General features: G+C 41.3%; 3 protein-coding genes across 3 annotated transcripts in view; 1 reads left to right on the top strand and 2 right to left on the bottom strand.

Annotated features, from left to right (window-relative positions):
* Positions 1–1,679: 1,679 nt before the first annotated feature.
* Positions 1,680–2,454, bottom strand: mrps28 (mitochondrial ribosomal protein S28). Its single transcript, XM_033623593.2, has one exon. It carries the CDS (start codon positions 2,406–2,408, stop codon positions 1,857–1,859), a length of 552 nt encoding a protein of 183 aa, XP_033479484.2. The 5' UTR covers positions 2,409–2,454; the 3' UTR covers positions 1,680–1,856.
* Positions 2,455–5,557: 3,103 nt separating this feature from the next.
* On the top strand, positions 5,558–18,664 carry sde2 (SDE2 telomere maintenance homolog (S. pombe)). Its single transcript, XM_033624428.2, has 8 exons — positions 5,558–5,715; positions 7,583–7,703; positions 7,820–7,931; positions 9,763–9,932; positions 15,499–15,637; positions 16,373–16,525; positions 16,617–16,812; positions 18,015–18,664. Exons 1-8 carry the CDS (start codon positions 5,599–5,601, stop codon positions 18,228–18,230), a joined length of 1,224 nt encoding a protein of 407 aa, XP_033480319.2. The 5' UTR covers positions 5,558–5,598; the 3' UTR covers positions 18,231–18,664.
* The window catches only part of mtif2 (mitochondrial translational initiation factor 2), a 30,171-nt gene continuing 28,189 nt past the window's right edge, over positions 18,612–20,593 (bottom strand). Inside the window, exon 14 of the mRNA XM_033624427.2 lies at positions 18,612–19,104. Within this exon, the coding sequence (XP_033480318.2) occupies positions 18,935–19,104 (170 nt within the window). The 3' untranslated portion in view covers positions 18,612–18,934. The remainder of the gene's footprint in view (positions 19,105–20,593) is intronic.

Below are 20,593 nucleotides of genomic sequence, written 5' to 3'. Positions count from 1 at the left end.
GTGTTGTTGGTATGACTAAGTCATGGTATGGTATGCTGCTGCAACAAGGGCTAGCTGCACCTTTCCCATGTGAACTACCAGTGCGCCCCACTTTGAAGTCAATACAACATATAAACACTTTAACTATCTGCCTTTCAACGTGCTACCTCAACTACTAATGTACAGTTTTAGCCCTCTAACTATCCCACTATTGGCAATGGTACTACTGTACTTTCAATAAAGCAATCGTACTATCAACTTCACAAACACTCTGTCTGAATACATTGCTCTTCTTAATGGGTTCAGTTGACTATTTAATCTGCAGTTTCTATGACCTGTATCCCAAACACACACCATGTGAAACTGTACGTGGGCAGCTGTGCACTCAGTGGGTACGGACTAGTTTTCTGTAATGTTGACAAAGAAACAATATTCCGTCTGTTTTAACACTGTCATCATTCGAAGCAGTTTTGGAATCATATGTAAGACTCTGTAAATGAAGAAATGAGCTCTACTGTACATCTTAATAAGACTGCCGACATTATTTAACTTCTAATCATGCTTGGAAAGTTTCATATGCACAAATCAAAATGGTCTGACTCTGCTTTCATTGTTGAACTGCAGCAGTACAGCACCACACTTATATGTGTCAACAACAACAATAAAGCTACAAAGACTCTGTACATTTTATTTGTTGTTTGAAAGGACTGGTAATGACCTCTGACCCCGGGTCTGTTCAGTGTTCAATGATCTCATGTAATCTGTGTTTGTAAAACCTCATATTAGCAAATAAAACATTGCAGAGAACAAAGAACCTTCAGCAGCCATCAGTCAGCAGGTGGAGTCTGACACTGACGCTCAGTGACGTCATGCTGTGGGCGGAGTCAGCAACAAGACAGAATTTACTCTCTAAAAGTTGAAGTGTACGATGTTCTTCAGCTTTCTGTCACACAGTGCGTTCTAACAGGGAAATGAAGCTGTTATATGGCTCTCTCTCTCTTCAGTGATTAACATGAGCTGCTGGTCAGTGGGAGACTCTGGCGACACAGACACACCCACTGTGTAAATGCTCCTTCAGACTCCACCCTGTTCCTCTCAGTGGCCGTTTACACGTACACGGTGATTTTGATAAACGGAGACATCTTCCTTCATTTACACCCAAACGGAGATTTCTCCTCTGAAAACGAGTCTTTCTAAAAACTCCGGTTGCGCGTTTGCATGTAAACTGAGATAAACGCAGATAAACGGAGTTATAGGCAGCCGACGTCACAGTATGCGCCGGAACTTGTGCCTGTGTCAAAAGTGCGACCTATGTTGCTATGCTGACAACGGATACATGGAAGGCTTGAGCCTCTCGTTACACTGCCACCTACAGGTTTGGCATGCTCTTGTGTATATATACACGTGTAAGTGTAAACGAAGATCTTTTTGAAAACGGAGACGGTGAAATGTCCGTTTATGAAAATAGCTGGCAACGTGTAAACGGCCTCTCAGGTGGATACGTGCTGACTGACGTCAGGTAACACACCGACTTAATAAATAATTCACACAACTAACCTTCAAAAACTCTGAACTGTCCCTTTATGGGACACATTTAAAGGCACAGTTCAGAGTTGACAAAGTGAGCTCAGTGTGTGACCGTATGAATAATGTAGTATTTAATATTTTACCTTCTGGTCAGCAGCAGAGTCCACACAGTGTTTAACAGACAGGTGATTTAAGTTACTTTATTTTTACAGCTGTGATCGTCATGTGGACAAAACGGAAGCCGCACGTGTTCACATACACAACACTGACTCTGTGGTTCAGGGTGAACATTAAAGTCTCAACAGTTTTCATGAGGGAGACAAACAGGAGCAGTTCAGGGACCTCTCATTTTAGTCCTGGTTCTGGTTCTGGTTCACCGGGGCCTCCTTGTCCTCCAGCAGCTCCTGCAGTGAGGCCTGGGCCTCCAGCAGCGTGGTGTCGGTGTTGGCTCCCAGGAAGCGGGCGGTGAGCTCCAGGTCCTGCAGCCGCAGACGGACTCTGCTGCCCCGCTGCAGCCGCTCTCCGTCCGCCGGCCGCCGGCACACGCAGTGGAACTTCCCCCCGAAGTCGATGTACAGGTCGTCCCGGACCACGTGGACGATCTTCCCGTATACCACTTTGCCTTTGGCCGGTCCCATCTGGATCAGCGGGGACCGGCGGAGCAGCGCGGCGAAGCTCTCCTCCTGGCCGGGCGAGGAGGCGCTGCTGCCGCGCGCGGAGCTCTCCGCCTCCCGCCGGAGCTCCGACTGCAGGTCGAAGGCGGCAGCGAAGCCGGACCGGGGTCTGTCCGCGGCGGGCAGGTCTCTGTCTGAGGCCCCACTGGCGTCCGAGCTGAAGGAGGTTCTGGTGAACCTGCAGGAGGTGAAGCGGAGTCTGGAAACAACCTTCCTCAGGGCCGCCATGCTGCTGTCTGCTCACCACACGAAGAGAACTAGTTAACTTCCGGTACAGGAGACACGCCCACAGCGCCACCTGGCGGCTCCAGGTGCAACAGCACGTGACTCTTCGACACTAGCCTAAAAATGAACAAGAAGAAAACTAGAAATGAGAGTGAGGCTTGAAACAGAAGAAATGAAAATACAAAACATATAAAACACACTGTGAAAACTGCAGGTCAGCAGTTTCACAGCATCTTTAGCATCTTTAGCTCAAAGCATCTTTAGCTCAGAGCATCTTTAGCATCTTTAGCTCAGAGCATCTTCAGCTCAAAGCATCTTTAGCTCAAAGCATCTTTAGCATCTTTAGCTCAGAGCATCTTTAGCTCAAAGCATCTTTAGCTCAAAGCATCTTTAGCATCTTTAGCTCAAAGCATCTTTAGCTCAAAGCATCTTTAACATCTTTAGCTCAGAGCATCTTTAGCATCTTTAGCTCAGAGCATCTTTAGCATCTTTAGCTCAAAGCATCTTTAGCATCTTTAGCTCAAAGCATCTTTAGCTCAGAGCATCTTTAGCATCTTTAGCTCAGAGCATCTTTAGCATCTTTAGCTCAGAGCATCTTTAGCATCTTCAGCTCAAAGCATCTTTAGCATCTTTAGCTCAGAGCATCTTTAGCATCTTTAGCTCAGAGCATCTTTAGCATCTTTAGCTCAGAGCATCTTTAGCATCTTCAGCTCAAAGCATCTTTAGCATCTTTAGCTCAAAGCATCTTTAGCATCTTTAGCTCAGAGCATCTTTAGCATCTTTAGCTCAGAGCATCTTTAGCATCTTTAGCATCTTCAGCTCAGAGCATCTTTAGCATCTTCAGCTCAAAGCATCTTTAGCATCTTTAGCTCAAAGCATCTTTAGCATCTTTAGCTCAGAGCATCTTTAGCATCTTTAGCTCAGAGCATCTTTAGCATCTTTAGCTCAAAGCATCTTTAGCATCTTTAGCATCTTCAGGTCAGAGCATCTTTAGCATCTTCAGCTCAAAGCATCTTTAGCATCTTTAGCTCAAAGCATCTTTAGCATCTTTAGCTCAGAGCATCTTTAGCATCTTTAGCTCAGAGCATCTTTAGCATCTTTAGCTCAAAGCATCTTTAGCATCTTTAGCATCTTCAGCTCAGAGCATCTTTAGCATCTTTAGCTCAAAGCATCTTTAGCCTCTTTAGCATCTTTAGCATCTTCAGCTCAGAGCATCTTTAGCATCTTTAGCTCAGAGCATCTTTAGCATCTTTAGCTCAAAGCATCTTTAGCATCTTTAGCATCTTCAGCTCAGAGCATCTTTAGCATCTTTAGCTCAAAGCATCTTTAGCCTCTTTAGCATCTTTAGCTCAGAGCTGTTAACGGGTCATCTGGAGCTCGATACTCGGTCCACACGTAAACAGAGAAACATCAATATTTCTCATATTAATATAACTCCAAACACAATCAGGGAGTCTCTGTTTCACATTGTACACAGGTTCGATCAACTTGTTAAAGTTAAAATCTGTGTGTCTTGAAATATTGACCTCTGGAAACTGATGCAAAGTTTTTACCGTTTTATTTCAATTATTTTTTTCTGTTTTATTTTATTTTGTTTTTATTTATTATATTTTATTTTACTTTGTTTTATTTTGTTTCGTTTTCTTTTGATTTATTTCATTTTATTATACTTTATTTTGTTTTTGTTTTATTTTTTTTAATTATGTTCCTTTTTTCTTTTATTTGCTTTGTCCTGTTTTATTTTTATTTTTTTCTGCGTTATTTCATTAGAGTTTGCTCCACGTTTTTTTTTTTTAATTTATTTTTATTTTATTTCAGTGACAGCGGGTGGCTCCTACAGATATATATATACGTAGATGCCGCATTCAACAGTGCTCCTCATTGGAGCGATACGTCAACGCGGCCGCCATCTTGCCCAGGTGGAGCCGCGCTGCCTAATGCATGTATGTCTATTGAGGCAGGAGATTATTTATGATTAAAATCATCATTACTCGCTGAATTCTCAACCGATTTTCATGCGGTTTGGTTTGTTACAATTGTCAGACATGTAGTTATGATACAGGATACTTGGTTAAATAAAAAATGCAGCTTTTCATACCAAAATATTTGATCTTATGTAGATAAAGTAACAGTAATAGTTCTACAACACATTTAAACTAAACTTTCCCCATGTAATAAATATTCTTTTTCTTACTAGATGTACAATGCCCACCATGATGTCATTTAATTATTAATTTTGATTAGCTATAAATGTTTATTCACATTTCACACAATGTGCAAAAAATAGTGTATCAGCAGGGTTGTGCCGAGCTGCAGTGTAGATTCTGATTAACAAATGTTGGTTTTGTACAAGTGAAAATAAATGACTTAGACCTGCATGTTTACACAACATTTTGCTTTAATCTCATATGTATAACACCACAGTGCTCGTGGGAGCCTGGACACAGAACTGTTTACATTATTAGGTCATATTTACAAAAAAATATACACAGTGTACAGTAGCTAGTATTATTTTTTGCAGAGATGCTCGGGAAAATTGAATACAGAAGGAGTCACTCCGTCCCTTAAATGGACAGTCTGCCCAGTCCTGTCGAAGTCCTCAGGTCTGAAGTGACAGCTGCAGATGACTGAGGAGTCACTCGGGACAAAGTCCTTTCTCCTCACTGCTGCTACCCATGCCCGTCTCCTCTCTGTGTGTTTTTGGGAAACTACACACAAAGTAAGTGTGTCAGAAAAACGCAGTTCCACATAATTTGTAGTTAACGTTACAATTCAGGCCACAAGTTAACTACTAACGTTATACTGCGTTATGTCACTTTGGTGCCATGAAACAGATAGTTGACAATTTGGAATAACACATACACCGACATAGCTGTTTGACAAAGCATCATAATTTTATAAGTAATATTATATAAATGGTAACAGTAAAATATTGTAAAACAACTTCTTACCTGTGGAATGTTATTCCCTTCTGCTTGGTTTTAACACTTCTTTCGTTCGTACACCCAAATGCAGAGCAAAAATGTGGCATTTTGCCGAGTCTGAACCGGTCAGAGCACCTAGGCAAGATGGCGGCGGTATTGACGCAGCCCACAAGCCAGGGTGCGGCATCTATGTGTATTTATCTATGCAGCCGGAAGACGAGCGCTGAAGAGGAAGTAGCGCATGCGCCCTGTACAGCAGAGACGCTACCATGGAGGAATCTAACATGGAGGTGTTCGTGAGTTCTCCGAGCTTCAGGTTCTCTACCTGGATGTTTCCGGACAGATGTTCAGTCCGAGACGTTCTGAGACGGTTCGTCCAGCAGCAGGTGAGAGTGACGTCAGGCTGAGGCGGGAAAACAGAAACGATTCGGGGCTAAATGTCGCTGTGTAATGTCGCTCATGTGCTAACGGCAGAAGCTAGCCTCGTTAGCAGACAACACCTGACCGGTGTTGTGTCCCTACTGGTTTCCAATTTAACTGGTTTCCTTACCGAACAGCTGCAGATGTGCTTCGCCTCTGTCAGCAGATTCGTCACAAATTCACAAACATACACAACATATTAGTGGCGATCTTAAAGTCGCAGCCCACATCTACCACAGCGAATATGCTTCTGTCAGTGAGCACTACGTACCAGCGACATTGAAAAAAGAAAGGAAAGAAAATATGATATACACAAATTTACGTCAAGCTGGACTCGATTTCACATCAACAAAAGACAATATAACACAAACCGCATGTCTACCTGTGTGAGCCACTGAGACTCACAGAGCGCACAGCTTTCCTCAGGTAGCTACATAAATTCAACACAAAAATATTAAAAACAGTCATTATTAATTATAGGAACACAATCAAATGCCATAGCCTACATTGCTTTTTCTTAGTTTCCCAAGTGATTAACCAAAAAGTGGCCCAATTTAGCTGATATCACCCTACCTGAGGAAAGCTGTGCGCTCTGTGAGTCTCAGTGGCTCACACAGGTAGACATGCGGTTTGTGTTATATTGTCTTTTGTTGACGTGAAATCAAGTCCAGCTTGACGTAAATTTGTGTATATCATATTTTCTTTCCTTTCTTTTTTTAATGTCGCTGGTACGTAGTGCTCACTTACAGAAGCATATTCGCTGTGGTAGATGTGGGCTGCGACTTTAAGATCGCCACTAATATGTTGTGTATGTTTGTGAATTTGTGACGAATCTGCTGACGGAGGCGAAGCACATCTGCGGCTGTTCGGTAAGGAAACCAGTTAAATTGGAAACCAGTAGGGACACAACACTGGAGAACGTTGTATTACCGTGTTCTAACATTTAAGTGATGAGAGTAGAGTTAGTTTCCTCCGGTGAGTCAGTGAGTAAAGTTTTAGTTTAACGCGGACATGGAGATTTGTTGATTTGGGACTTTCAAGCCTGAACGTGATCAGAAACAAACAGATGAAAAAAACATGGAGAAAATGAAAAGAAATTATTCACATGTTTTGTGCTTCACAAAGTTCTGGCGCTCTTTATTCGTAAAAATACAGCTTTAATTCACACAAGATTAATAAAGACAAACGCCTTAATATCTTTGTCAGAGTGCCCAGATATGATCTTTGTATAATCACCTGTCGGATCAGAGAAACGGGAGCACCTGATGTGAATAACAAACGCACCTTCTGTAACAATACGGTAGAAACATGATGTCTTCAGTGTGATCACGTGACTGTCTGCTGGACTGGTTCAGTTGGAGACCTCTTGACAACGTTTCACCCAAAAAAACTGATTTTTATTGATTTTCAAAAAAGAACGAGCAGTTTAAAATAAATTTGCTTTGTTATCTTGATCAAATAGAATAATAATCAATCAATAATATCAAAAACTAACCAAAACTATGATTTTATGTAAATCTTAATAACTGATGTGATCAACACTGTGTGTGTGTGTGTGTGTGTGTGTGTTCATACTTGTGTATGTCTGGTTTGGTACGATCACATCAGTTTGCAGTGAACCTCTGTCAATAAAACAGCTCAGTGTTATTGTGGAGACTATATGACATCATAACTGTGGTTATATGTGTCACACACTCTGCTACAGTCTGTTTAAAGGACAGACAGACAGACAGACAGACAGACAGACAGAGACACGTACATAAACAGAAGTTCTGTTTTAGAACAGATGAATTCAAACATTTCACTAGTGTGTGTGTGTGTGTGTGTGTTTAGGGAGTTTCTTCTTCTTCAGATTTCTGCGTCATCAGAAATGGTCGACGGTCACAGCTGGACGATCCTCTGCAGCAGGGAGCCATCTATCACCTGGAGCCCCGCCTCTGTGGAGGGAAAGGGGGTGTGTATCAAGAAGTACACTGAACCAAAACTGTGTGTGTGTGTCTTCTTCTGTAGTGTTAAAATGTGTGTGTGTGTGTGTGTGTGTGTGTGTGTTTGTGTGTGTGTGTGTTTCAGGGTTTGGCTCCATGCTGCGAGCTCTGGGCGCTCAGATTGAGAAGACGACAAACCGTGAGGCCTGCAGAGACCTGAGTGGTCGACGCCTCCGAGACGTCAACCACGAGAAAGAGTAAGAGCTCGGGTTACATCACAGTAACCACCTGCACCTGCTTCCATAACAATAACAACAACAACAACAACAACCTTGTCGTCAAAGAACGTTTATGTTCTCACAACACTGTTAGTATAAAGATGTAAGACTGCAGCTGATTGTTCTCCTGTAGCGTAACTCTTCTTCTGTGGTGTAACTCTTCTTCGTCTGTGGCCTAACTCTTTTTCATATGGTGTAACTCTTCTTCTTCTGTGGTGTAACTCTTCTTCTGTGGTGTAACTCTGATTCGTATGTGGTCTAACTCTTCTTCTGTGGTGTAACTCTGATTCGTATGTGGTGTAACTCTTCTTCTGTGGCCTAACTCTTCTTCGTATGTGGTGTAACTCTTCTTCGTATGTGGTGTAACTCTTCTTCTTCTGTGGTGTAACTCTTCGTCTGTGGTGTAACTCTTCGTCTGTGGTGTAACTCTTCTTCGTATGTGGTGTAACTCTTCGTCTGTGGTGTAACTCTTCGTCTGTGGTGTAACTCTTCTTCGTATGTGGTGTAACTCTACTTCGTCTGTGGCCTAACTCTTCTTCTTCTGTGGTGTAACTCTTCTTCGTATGTGGTGTAACTCTTCTTCTTCTGTGGTGTAACTCTTCGTCTGTGGTGTAACTCTTCTTCTTCTTCTGTGGTGTAACTCTTCTTCGTATGTGGTGTAACTCTTCTTCGTCTGTGGTGTAACTCTTCTTCGTATGTGGTGTAACTCTTCTTCGTCTGTGGTGTAACTCTTCGTCTGTGGTGTAACTCTTCTTCTGTGGTGTAACTCTTCTTTGTCTGTGGTGTAACTCTTCTTCATATGTGGTGTAACTCTTCGTCTGTGGTGTAACTCTTCTTCTGTGGTGTAACTCTTCTTCTGTGGTGTAACTCTTCTTTGTCTGTGGTGTAACTCTTCTTCTTCTTCTGTGGTGTAACTCTTCTTCGTATGTGGTGTAACTCTTCTTCGTCTGTGGTGTAACTCTTCTTCGTATGTGGTGTAACTCTTCTTCGTCTGTGGTGTAACTCTTCGTCTGTGGTGTAACTCTTCTTCTGTGGTGTAACTCTTCTTTGTCTGTGGTGTAACTCTTCTTCATATGTGGTGTAACTCTTCTTCTGTGGTGTAACTCTTCTTCTGTGGTGTAACTCTTCTTCATATGTGGTGTAACTCTTCTTCATATGTGGTGTAACTCTTCGTCTGTGGTGTAACTCTTCTTCGTATGTGGTGTAACTCTTCGTCTGTGGTGTAACTCTTCTTCGTCTGTGGTGTAACTCTTCGTCTGTGGTGTAACTCTTCTTCTGTGGTGTAACTCTTCTTTGTATGTGGTGTAACTCTTCGTCTGTGGTGTAACTCTTCTTCGTCTGTGGTGTAACTCTTCTTCGTCTGTGGTGTAACTCTTCGTCTGTGGTGTAACTCTTCTTCGTCTGTGGTGTAACTCTTCTTCTGTGGTGTAACTCTTCTTCGTCTGTGGTGTAACTCTTCTTCTGTGGTGTAACTCTTCTTCGTCTGTGGTGTAACTCTTCTTCATATGTGGTGTAACTCTTCTTCATATGTGGTGTAACTCTTCGTCTGTGGTGTAACTCTTCTTCGTATGTGGTGTAACTCTTCGTCTGTGGTGTAACTCTTCTTCGTCTGTGGTGTAACTCTTCGTCTGTGGTGTAACTCTTCTTCTGTGGTGTAACTCTTCTTTGTATGTGGTGTAACTCTTCGTCTGTGGTGTAACTCTTCTTCGTCTGTGGTGTAACTCTTCTTCGTCTGTGGTGTAACTCTTCTTCTGTGGTGTAACTCTTCTTCTTCTGTGGCGTAACTCTCTTTCTTTGGTGGTGTGTGCAGGATGGCAGAGTGGTTGAAGAAGCAGGCGGAGCGCGAGGCGGAGAAGGAGCAGCGTCGTTTGGAGCGTCTGCAGAGAAAACTGTCTGAACCCAAACACCAGTTCTCTGATCCCGAGTACCAGCAGCAGTGTCACGACCTGTCGGAGAGACTCGAGGACTCGGTCATCAAAGGTCAGTGATGATGTCATGTTTCTGTGTCGGATTAAAGGGATAGTGCACCCAAAACTGAAAATTCAGCCATTATCTACTCACCCATATGCCGAGGGAGGCTCAGGTGAAGTTTTAGAGTCCTCACATCACTTGCAGAGATCCAAGGGGAGAGGAGGTAGCAACACAACTCCACCTAATGGAGGCTGACGGCGCCCCAGATTCAAACGTCCAAAAACACATCATTGAAACCACAAAATATCTCCATACTGCTCGTCCGTAGTGATCCAAGTGTCCTGAAGCCCCGACATAAAAAGTTGTTTGGAAAAACCTCATTTGAACTCTGTTTTTAGCCTCATTGTAGCCTGTAGCTCTGACTGCCTCTCTGGACACCACGCTCACGTGTGTGCGCTTGCGTGAGATCGTGAGACATGGGCACCGCCTTCATGTGTGTTCACGTGCTTTCACTGGTCTCGCGCACACATGCACACTAAATTTACAGGACCATTAGAGCTACTTTCCATGATTGCCCACTCCAGGCCACTCTGGTCCCCTGACTCCGAAGTCCAATATGTTAGCTTATGTATATTTGCTGCCCAGTAGTAGAAAATAATATTTGGAAGGCCAAATCCACCTTCCTCCTTACAACGTTGAAGAAAAATCCTTTTTATTCTAGGGGTGGTTTTATTCCACAGGAAGTGAATATGTTTATCTTACTCTTTGAAAAAGCTTTGGATATAAACACAGGAATAGTCTGAAGTAAGAATATAAATCTAGGCAAAACTGACATCTTTACAGAGTGTATTCTCCCCGCTAAGGATATTGGGAGGGCACACCAGCGCTGAAGGTCTAGTTTTGCTTTATCCAGAGCAGGTTTAAAGTTATGTTTAAAGTGGTCTCTGTATTTTCTAGTAACTGTAACTACAAGATAGGTGAAGTTATCACAGGTTACTCTGAATGGATCTGGCTCAAATGACATTAGCTTTGCCTGTTCGTTAATAGGGAAGAGCAGACTTTTATTAAAGTTTATCTTGTAGCCACATACTTCCACAAATCTTGAAATAATGCTCATTACATTTGGAATGGACACATGTGGGTCAGACAAATACAATACAAGGTCATCTGCATAAAGTGCCAGTTTGTGTACCCGCTCTCCTCTTGTAATACCATATGTTTAGCACTCCTTGTCATGACTGCCAAAGGCTCAATGGCAATATCAAGCAAGAGTGTGGAGAGAGGGCACCCCTGTCTAGTTCCCCTGTTCAAGCGTTAGTATGGGGATAGTACACGGTTGATGCGAATAGCTGCATGGGGTGATGCATATAGTACTCTTATCAATGAACAAAAGGAGGCGCCAAATCCAAACTTTTCTAACACTTTAAATTAAAACTCATATTCTGTCCTATCAAATGCTTTATGTGCATCTTAAGATATCAGGACTTCGGCCATAGTTGTTGCTTTTGGAGAGTAAATAATATTGTTCATATGCTGCAGGTTTCCATACAGTTGCCTTCCAGAGATGAATCCAGACTGGTCTGGGTGCACTATCTTATGAATGACTGTATCCAGTCTGGTTGCTAGAACTTTTGCTAGAATCTTATAATCAACTCCCAGTAGACTTATTGATCATTCACATTTTAATCTGTCTTTGCTAGGGGTGTAACGGTACACAAAAATCACGGTTCGGTACGTACCTCGGTACACAAGTCACAGTTCGGTTTTTTTCGGTACAGTAATAAAAAAAAAATAGACAACTATTAAATATCTTTTACTTATTGGTAACCTTATTAAAACATACCACCACAGCAGTTAACTCTTTTTACACAATTTTTGAATGAAACAAATATATATAAAATCCTGCTTTTTCACATTGTTTGAATGAAAATAGAAATATAAAAGTGAAAAATAAAATCCTGCTGTTTTTTTAACACATTTTTTGAATGAAAAATATAAATATAAATTTCTGCTTTAACAGTTTTACTCAATTAAAATAAAAAGTATAGTGCAGCTGGTCAGCTTTAAAGCCTGCTCAGATTCAGTTTTACTAGGAACTTACTTACTTTCCCACTTTGTTAAAGTGCAGTAAACAAAACATGCTTATATCTAAAGTGCAGCTTAAACAATTTTACTCAACTCCAATGGAGTTGATTATTTCTTTAGCGCGATGGTCAGGGAAACGCTCTTTCTTTTTAAACGACGACGATATCGTAGTTTGCACCAGATTGCTTTTTCTAGTCGTGCCGGTTAACGTTCAAACTCGGGTGGTGTTGCTTTAGATGCGTTAGCATGTTAGACGTGTTTCCAAGGACATACCCGACCGCTGTTCTGCAGTGTCGGCACACTGCTTTTGTCTTGTCCACTTGTTTATTTCCATCTTCGTATTTTACCCTGAAACCAAAGTGTTCCCAAACGGAGGACTGTTTGGGGGTGGGTCTTCAGGTTCGTCAGGCTCACTTGCCATGTTGTCAAAATGCGAGAATGCGCTGCACAAAGTGAAAGCGGAGATTTACGGGGCTCGGTCCATCACTCAATTATGTCCGTCGGGGAACTAGATATTTTAAATGGTTCGGCTCGCAAAAACGGAATTAAAATAAAACAAAATAAAATAAAATAATATCCTGCGCCCAATAATTCGGTACAGGGTCGTGCCGAACCGAAAGTCGCGTACCGAACGGTTCGACACAAATACATGTACCGTTACGGCCCTAGTCTTTGCCTTTCTTTAGGATAACTGAAATTGTCTCCTCTGTCCTTGTGGGGGCAAAGATCCTCGCTGTAGTGCCTCATCAAATACTTCACATAGCAGTGGGGCAAGCTTGAATGAGTATTTCTTATAGAATTCAATGGGGAACCAATCGGGCCCGGAGCTTTACCACCTTTTATTTTACTAATAGCCCTTTGTATTTCCCCCACCAACAGAGCCTTGTCTAAGGCCCCACTACCTTCAGCATCCAGGGAAGGCAATTTAAAACTGTCAATAAACTGTCTAATTTGCACCTTGTCTACAGCCTCTGATGTGTATAATTGTTCATAGAATTTCTTAAATTGATTGTTGAATCCTGTTGAATAATAGTAGTGTTGCTGAGATATAAGCTTCTGCTTTTGCCTGCCTTAGTTGGTGAGACAGTAACCTGTGTGCACGCTCCCCAAATTCATAGGAATCATAGCGTGGCTTTAAATGGACTTCCTCTGGCCCATCTGTAGACAGAATATCAAATTCAGTTTGCCATCTCACCCTTTCTCTATACAGGTCTGCTGAGGGCGTTGTCGCATGCTTCATATCTATTTTGTTAATTAAGGAAGTTAGTTAGTGTAAGCGCTGTGCCTTTCTGCGTTCATGCCTGCAGTAAATGAAATAATTTGCCCTCTAAAGTTGGCCTTCATGGCTTCCCATAAATTACTCCTACTGGTATCTGGTGAATCATAAGTTTCCAAGAAATAATCTATTTGATTGGATAAAAATGAGATAAACTCTTCATGTGATAGCATAAGGGGTTCAACCTCTACATACGCCTAGAAAAGCAGAGTGATAATACTACTGCGCTATGGTCTGAAATTACAATTTCTCCAAAGTCATAGGAATTGACTAGGGGAAGGAGCCTCTTATCCAATAGGAAAAAATCTGAGTAAGATTGATGTGCAGGTGTGAAAAACGTTACTGTCTGGAGTTGGGGTTTTGCAGTCTCCAGGCATCTGCTATCCCATAGGCCTGGAGAAAGGAGTTAATGTGTTGTGTTGAATTAGCAGTGGTTCTACTGGTGAGCCTTGAGCGGTCCAAAGTAGGGTGTAACACGCAGATAAACTCTGCCCAGGATTAACTGATGATTATTCAGCTCAGGGAGCAAAGAAAAGAACCTCCCCATCATCCCAGTTTGAGGCACAAATGTTTGCTCGGCTAACAGGTATGTTGAACAGTTTCCTCTGCACAATAATAAATCTGCCATTTTTATCAGATATTACTTTAGAACTAGTGAATCAGACATTCCTATGTGTAAGTACAGCAGTGCCTCTACAGTACTTCTAACATTGAAGCTAGAATGACAGACTCAATCAGTCAGTCAATTTTATTCATAAAGCCCAATATCGCAAATCACAATATGTTGAAAGTATTAATATGTGATAGTATGAGAGAGAGAGAGACGCTAGTTCCTTTCAAATTTTCGCGATATTTGTTTTAACTTACGGGTTTGAGAGTTATACCAAGGAGCGAACTTTCTTTGCTTTTTTAACTTCTTTTTAAGAGGAGCTACAGAATCAAGTGTTGTTTGCAGCGAGCCTACGGCGCTATCGACAAAATGATCAAAGTCGGTACAGGAAACCTCTGTTACTGAGGGACTTGGTATTGAATTTAACGACGAAGTAATCTTTTCCTTAAATTTTGTGACAGCACTATCTGATAAACATCTAGTATAGTAACTGTTGCTGAGTGGCGTGTAATCGAGTAAATGGAAATCAAAAGTAATCAGATAATGATCCGATAGCAAGGGATTCTGTGGAAAGACTGTTAGGTTATCAATTTCAATTCCATACGTCACAACTAGATCGAGGGTATGGTTAAAACAGTGAGTGGGTTCATGTACACCCTGACTGAAGCCAATGGAGTCTAATAATGAGATAAACGCGGTAGCCAGGGAGTCATTATCAACGTCAACATGAATGTTAAAATCGCCTACAATAATAACTTTATCTGATTTAAGAACTAAACTGGATAAAAACTCTGAGAATTCAGATACAAATTCAGAATACGGGCCAGGAGCACGGTACACTATAACAAATAAAAGTGGCTGCGAGGTTTTCCAGGTCGGATGTAAAACACTAAGAACGAGGCTTTCAAATGAATTATAATCTAGTTTAGGTTTAGGGCTGATTAACAGACTAGAGTTAAAAATGGCTGCAACTCCCCCTCCTCGGCCGCTGCCTCGAGGAATGTGGGTATTATTATGACTGGGAGGAGTGGACTCATTTAGACTGACATATTCATCTTGACACAGCCAGGTTTCAGTGAGACTGAGTAAATCAATATGATTATCTGATATTAATTCATTTACTAACACTGCTTTAGACGATAGAGACCTGATATTTAACAGTCTGCATTTAATTCTCCTGTTTTGTCTTTCTGTCACAGAAGAGGTTTTAATTTTTATGAGGTTGTTAAGCACAACTCCTCTTTGTTTAATTTTAGATTTAGATTTTATTATAGACATGATCAATTTTTGCAAACACACATTTTAACTTTTGGTCCTAGAATAATAAAACAGTTGCTCTTTGGGTCCACTAGGTGGAGCTGATGTTTGTTTTCCTGGTGAGGTCAGCGGAGGTCTGAGTCAGCGCCATTTGACACAAAGTTGATTAAAACAAAGATGTTGGTGTGAAAAGTGTCGGTGCTGCAGAGACAGAGCAGGTTGATGACCAAACAGTTGTTGAAGAGTTTCAGCTGGAGACTTAAAGTGTGAGAGGAGACGACACTCAGCTCATCGACAGGCCGACACCGTCTGTCAGTGACTGTCACCGTTCTGTCTGCCGCCTCTTCAATGACATCGTGTTCACGACTCTGAACCAACGTCAGCCTCTAACAGTCTCTGTGTCTCAGGCCTGCAGGCGTCCTCCAGCAGTCAGGTGAAGGTGGACGACGTCTCAGCAGCAAAGAGACCAAACTGTGATCAGAGCGAGCAGTCGCACAAGAAGAAGAGGAAGACGACGGCGTCAGCAGCGGCGTCAGTGTGTTTCTGGTGAGTTTGATCCTGCTCTCATTGCAACAAACTGACGTGTGACAGAATCTGTGAAGATTAAATCAGAAACACAAAACAGTTCTCCACAGACATTAGCTAGCGCTAGCTAACAAGTTGTGTTGTCTTGTTTTAGACGATGGAGGAAGATGATGTGAGTGGTGCGTTCAGAAACACTCATTGTGAGTGTGGGAGCGCACTCTGACACAAACTGGAGCGTTGATAAATTGGGAGCGCTGTCTGAATGTAGCGTTGGGTTATCCAGAGCAGCGCACTCTCAGAGTGGCAGAGCGCACTCTGGACACTCTGTCTGTGGAGACGGAGCAGCAGAGCGCCGAGCGGAGTGAATGATGTGTGATTAACTTAACCGTTGGTTCATTCATGTAGAAATATAACAGAGAGACAGACAGGAGGACAGAGAGACAGACAGGAGGACAGAAAGACAAATGTCAGGAGGACAGAGAGACAGACAGGAGGACAGCTCTGATTGACAGGTGTAGGATCCCAGCCTATAAATACAGTGATTATTATTAGTTTGGTCCACAGGCCCAGCACACTGCTGCAGTGAGATTAATCAGCAGCTGTTTTATCTGTCGTCCAATAAGATTCATGTCTTTCATGTCTGGCTCCGCCTCCTCGCCGTTGCTGCTTTAATGGCACTGACTGATGTTTACAGATGTTCTGACTCATGTCAGGTCAGGGTTTCAAGTTTGAGACAGTCTGTCACCATGGTTACAGGACGGGACTGGGCGAGATGCTGAGCTCAGAGGACGAAGACGACGACGCTGACGATGAGGAGGAGGGAGGAGAGTCTTCATCCATGTCCTCCTCTAGCTACGCTGCTGCTGTTACCATGACAACACAGACAGAGGAGTCTGAGCAGAGCAGCAGGTAGAGACCAGCTCCACCTCGCACCTGATCCACGCACTCGAGACGACACCTTCACACATCTCATGTTTAATGACATCATCGTCTCTTTCAGCTCGTCTACTGCCTCCGACCGCAGCTCCTCCGTCACACCTGGACAGAGCTCCGCCGCACCTGGACAGAGCTCCGCCGCACCTGGACAGAGCTCCGCCGCACCTGGACAGAGCTCCACCGCACCTGGACAGAGCTCCGCCGCACCTGCAGAGGAGCAGAAACCATCTGAGGAGTCCAGCTGTTGCTCTCAGCGGAAGGTCAGTAGTTTATCTTCTCTGTACATCCCATAATATATTCAGCTCTTATTTAGAGCTGTAACACTCAGTGCGTTTACTTGGACAGTTTAATTCCACTGAATGAATTTTCATTCAGTTTTCAATCGGAATGAAAATGGCCAGTGTGATTGAAAATTCAATCCGATGTAAGGGGCTGGAATATTCCGTTTCTAATTCCCAATGAAAGAATTTCTCACACTTGTATACACTCATTCCTCTTTAAGTTCATTCCGGTCTTTCTGCACATGCTCGTTTCCTTGCCCTTCTCGCACCATGACGTATATAGCGCGCATAGCAACGGGCTGAGATAGAGCAGTCGGACTCGTTGCACTCACCGGTTTCCATTCGCCACAGCACGGTCTTCTATCTCCCTTCTTCGACCTTCTATCTCCCTTCTCCTCCTCAACAGACGAAGCATTAGCAGAACAAGGTTGTTGTCGTACTGCTGCTTCAAGAATATAAGCAAAACACGCCCAAAAAAGACACTAAGAACGGCGTCGTCAAGCATCTTGTTATCCGGAGCGAGGACTACAGTGTTTTCTTCCAGTAAACGTAAACACGTAACATCCGCCCCGCCCCCTATCCAATCAGAAACCTTCCCCGCCCCAAACCTTGCGCAGACCCGAATAAAGGCGATTAAACTGATCTCTGTGTAAACCCTCATTCAGAATTAATATTTCTCATGTAAACTACCTGGAAAGACTTTAATTCAGAATGATTTCATTCAGATTTATTTCATTCTGAGTGAGAAGCCATCATGTAACCGCAGCCTGTGAATCAATTAGTGTCTCTGTGTCTGATGGGAACAACAGGTAATGAAATGTGTCCAGTTCTGACAGAGCGCTGCAGCAGTGAAACAGAAAGTGATGTAACCACTCTGTCCACTGACAGGCTCTGATTGTGTCTGAGAGCATGATGAAGGATCTCTACAGAGACAGAGCTTTGAGTTTAACCAGAAACAGCCCCAAAATCAGTCAGCGTGACCTCACATGTTTGGTTCACACACTAATTCTGACCAAATTTGACACAAATGTCTAACAGGATAAAATAATGAAGGTCAAAAGGTCAAAGGTCAGCTTGACTGTGACATCATCATGTTTTAACGTCATATCTCAGGAACAGAAGGGGAGACATTTGGTCAGATACTGAATTGGTGACTCTAATCTTGTGTGTTGTATTTGCAGGGCCAGTCTCCGGTGGATCTGTCCTCAGTGTCCTCTGTGGCTCAGCTGGAGTCTCTGGGTCTGGACGTCCTGAAGGAGGAACTGATGTCTCGAGGTTTGAAATGCGGGGGAACACTGACGGAGCGTGCTGCCCGGCTTTTCTCCATCAGAGGGCTGACTCGAGATCAGATTGACCCGACGCTACTCGCCAAACCGGCCAAGACAAAAAGGAAGTGACGAGATCACAGCAGAGCCGAATTAAAGGAGCAGTCCAGCTTTTTCCATCTTACTCAAAAGTCCTCGTTACTGTTCGTCGTCAGTCAGTCGAGTTTCTGTATTTGAGCTTTTTTTGTGTTTTTAAACCGTTTTGAGTTCTGTTCACAGAACTCAGGTAGATGTTAACGTGGGGTTTAATAGCTTTTATAATTTTGAGCTTCACTCTGCAGACGGATCTTTTCTTAATTGTTTTGTCTGATTGGACTGAACTTTATTAGCAGCAAAGACAAAAACACTGTTGGTTTATGAATTCGTCCAATCAGAAGGCAGGATTACTGTATTAGTTTGATCAGCAGCTGTGACTTGTGTAAAAATCTCATTCACTTGTTAATCAGCTTCAAGTTTCTTTTGTTTATGAAAGTTTCTTTTTATTAAATTGTTTCTGAAACAAAAAACAGCTGTTGTTCTTTTTTCAGGATTTTAAGGAACATTTATGTTTGTGAGCGCATAAATCACAGCAGGAGTGGCTCGTCTAAATGTTACCAGCTGAGCTTTGTGTGTCCAAAATGAAGACCACAGGAAGTGACATCATTGATGATCCAAACACAAACAAAATGTTTCATCATTTAAGTTAAATAATCACATTTTACATCCATCAGTTCAGTCTGTTGAGCTTCCTGTCAGCAGACTTCCTGTTAGCAGCAAAGGTTGCTGGGACGTGGTGTTTAGAAGCCGGGGTCCCAGGTAGTGACCTGTGGAGCCTCCAGCTCCTCGAAACAAACTACGACATCGCCAGATCTGAAGTCGACCTCAGTGTCAGCTGACAGACCGCACTCCATCCCCGACTTCACCATCTGAACATCGTCCTTGTGGTGCTTCAACGCCACCAGAGAACCTGCAGGAAACAGACAGAGAACGTCACAGCAACATCACAAGGAAGTAAGGAAACAAAAAGAATATGGCACTGACATTAAAGAAGTGTCAGAGGAACGTCAAAGTGAACACAGAAACGTTATTAAAAGTCATAGTATAGTATAGATTAATTAAAAAAAAGTCAGTATAGTATGATTAAAAAAAGTCATAGTATAGTATTTAAAAAAAGTCATAGTATAGTATGATTAAAAAAAGTCAGTATAGTATGATTAAAAAAAGTCATAGTATAGTATGATTTAAAAAAAGTCATAGTATAGTATGATTAAAAAAAGTCAGTATAGTACGATTTAAAAAAAGTCAGTATAGTATGATTAAAAGTCACAGTATAGTATGATTAAAAAAAGTCATAGTATAGTATGATTTAAAAAAAGTCAGTATTGTATGATTAAAAAGTCATAGTATAGTACGATTTAAAAAAAGTCAGTATAGTATGATTAAAAGTCATAGTATAGTACGATTTAAAAAAAGTCAGTATAGTATGATTAAAAAAAGTCAGTATAGTATGATTTAAAAAAAGTCATAGTATAGTATGATTAAAAAAAAGTCATAGTATAGTACGATTTAAAAAAAGTCAGTATTGTATGATTAAAAAGTCATAGTATAGTACGATTTAAAAAAAGTCAGTATAGTATGATTAAAAAAAGTCAGTATAGTATGATTTAAAAAAAGTCATAGTATAGTATGATTAAAAAAAAGTATAGTATGATTAAAAAAAGTCATAGTATAGTATGATTTAAAAAAAGTCATAGTATAGTATGATTTAAAAAAAGTCAGTATAGTATGATTAAAAAAAGTCATAGTATATTACGATTAAAAAAAGTCAGTATAGTATGATTAAAAAAAGTCAGTATAGTATGATTAAAACAAAGTCATAGTATAGCATGATTAAAAAAAAGTCATAGTATAGTATGATTAAAAAAAGTCAGTATAGTATGATTAAAAAAGTCATAGTATAGTATGATTAAAAAAAGTTAGTAAAGTATGATTAAAAAAAGTTAGTATAGTATGATTAAAAAAAGTCATAGTATAGTATGATTAAAAAAAGTCAGTATAGTATGATTAAAAAAAGTCATAGTATAGTACGATTAAAAAAAGTCATAGTATAGTATGATTAAAAAAAGTCAGTATAGTATGATTAAAAAAAAGTCAGTATAGTATGATTAAAAAAAGTCAGTATAGTATGATTAAAAAAGTCATAGTATAGTATGGTTATAAAAAAAGTTAGTATAGTATGATTAAAAAAAGTCATAGTATAGTACAATTAAAAAAAGTCAGTATAGTATGATTAAAAAAAAGTCAGTATAGTATGATTAAAACAGTCATAGTATAGTATGATTAAAAAAAGTCAGTATAGTATGATTAAAAAAAGTCATAGTATAGTATGATTAAAAAAAGTCAGTATAGTATGATTAAAACAAAGTCATAGTATAGTATGATTAAAAAAAGTTAGT

Source organism: Epinephelus lanceolatus, chromosome 3 (genome assembly GCF_041903045.1).
Source record: "Epinephelus lanceolatus isolate andai-2023 chromosome 3, ASM4190304v1, whole genome shotgun sequence".
NCBI classification, from domain to species: Eukaryota; Metazoa; Chordata; class Actinopteri; order Perciformes; family Serranidae; genus Epinephelus; species Epinephelus lanceolatus.
This window is presented reverse-complemented; position numbering and strand designations above follow the sequence as displayed.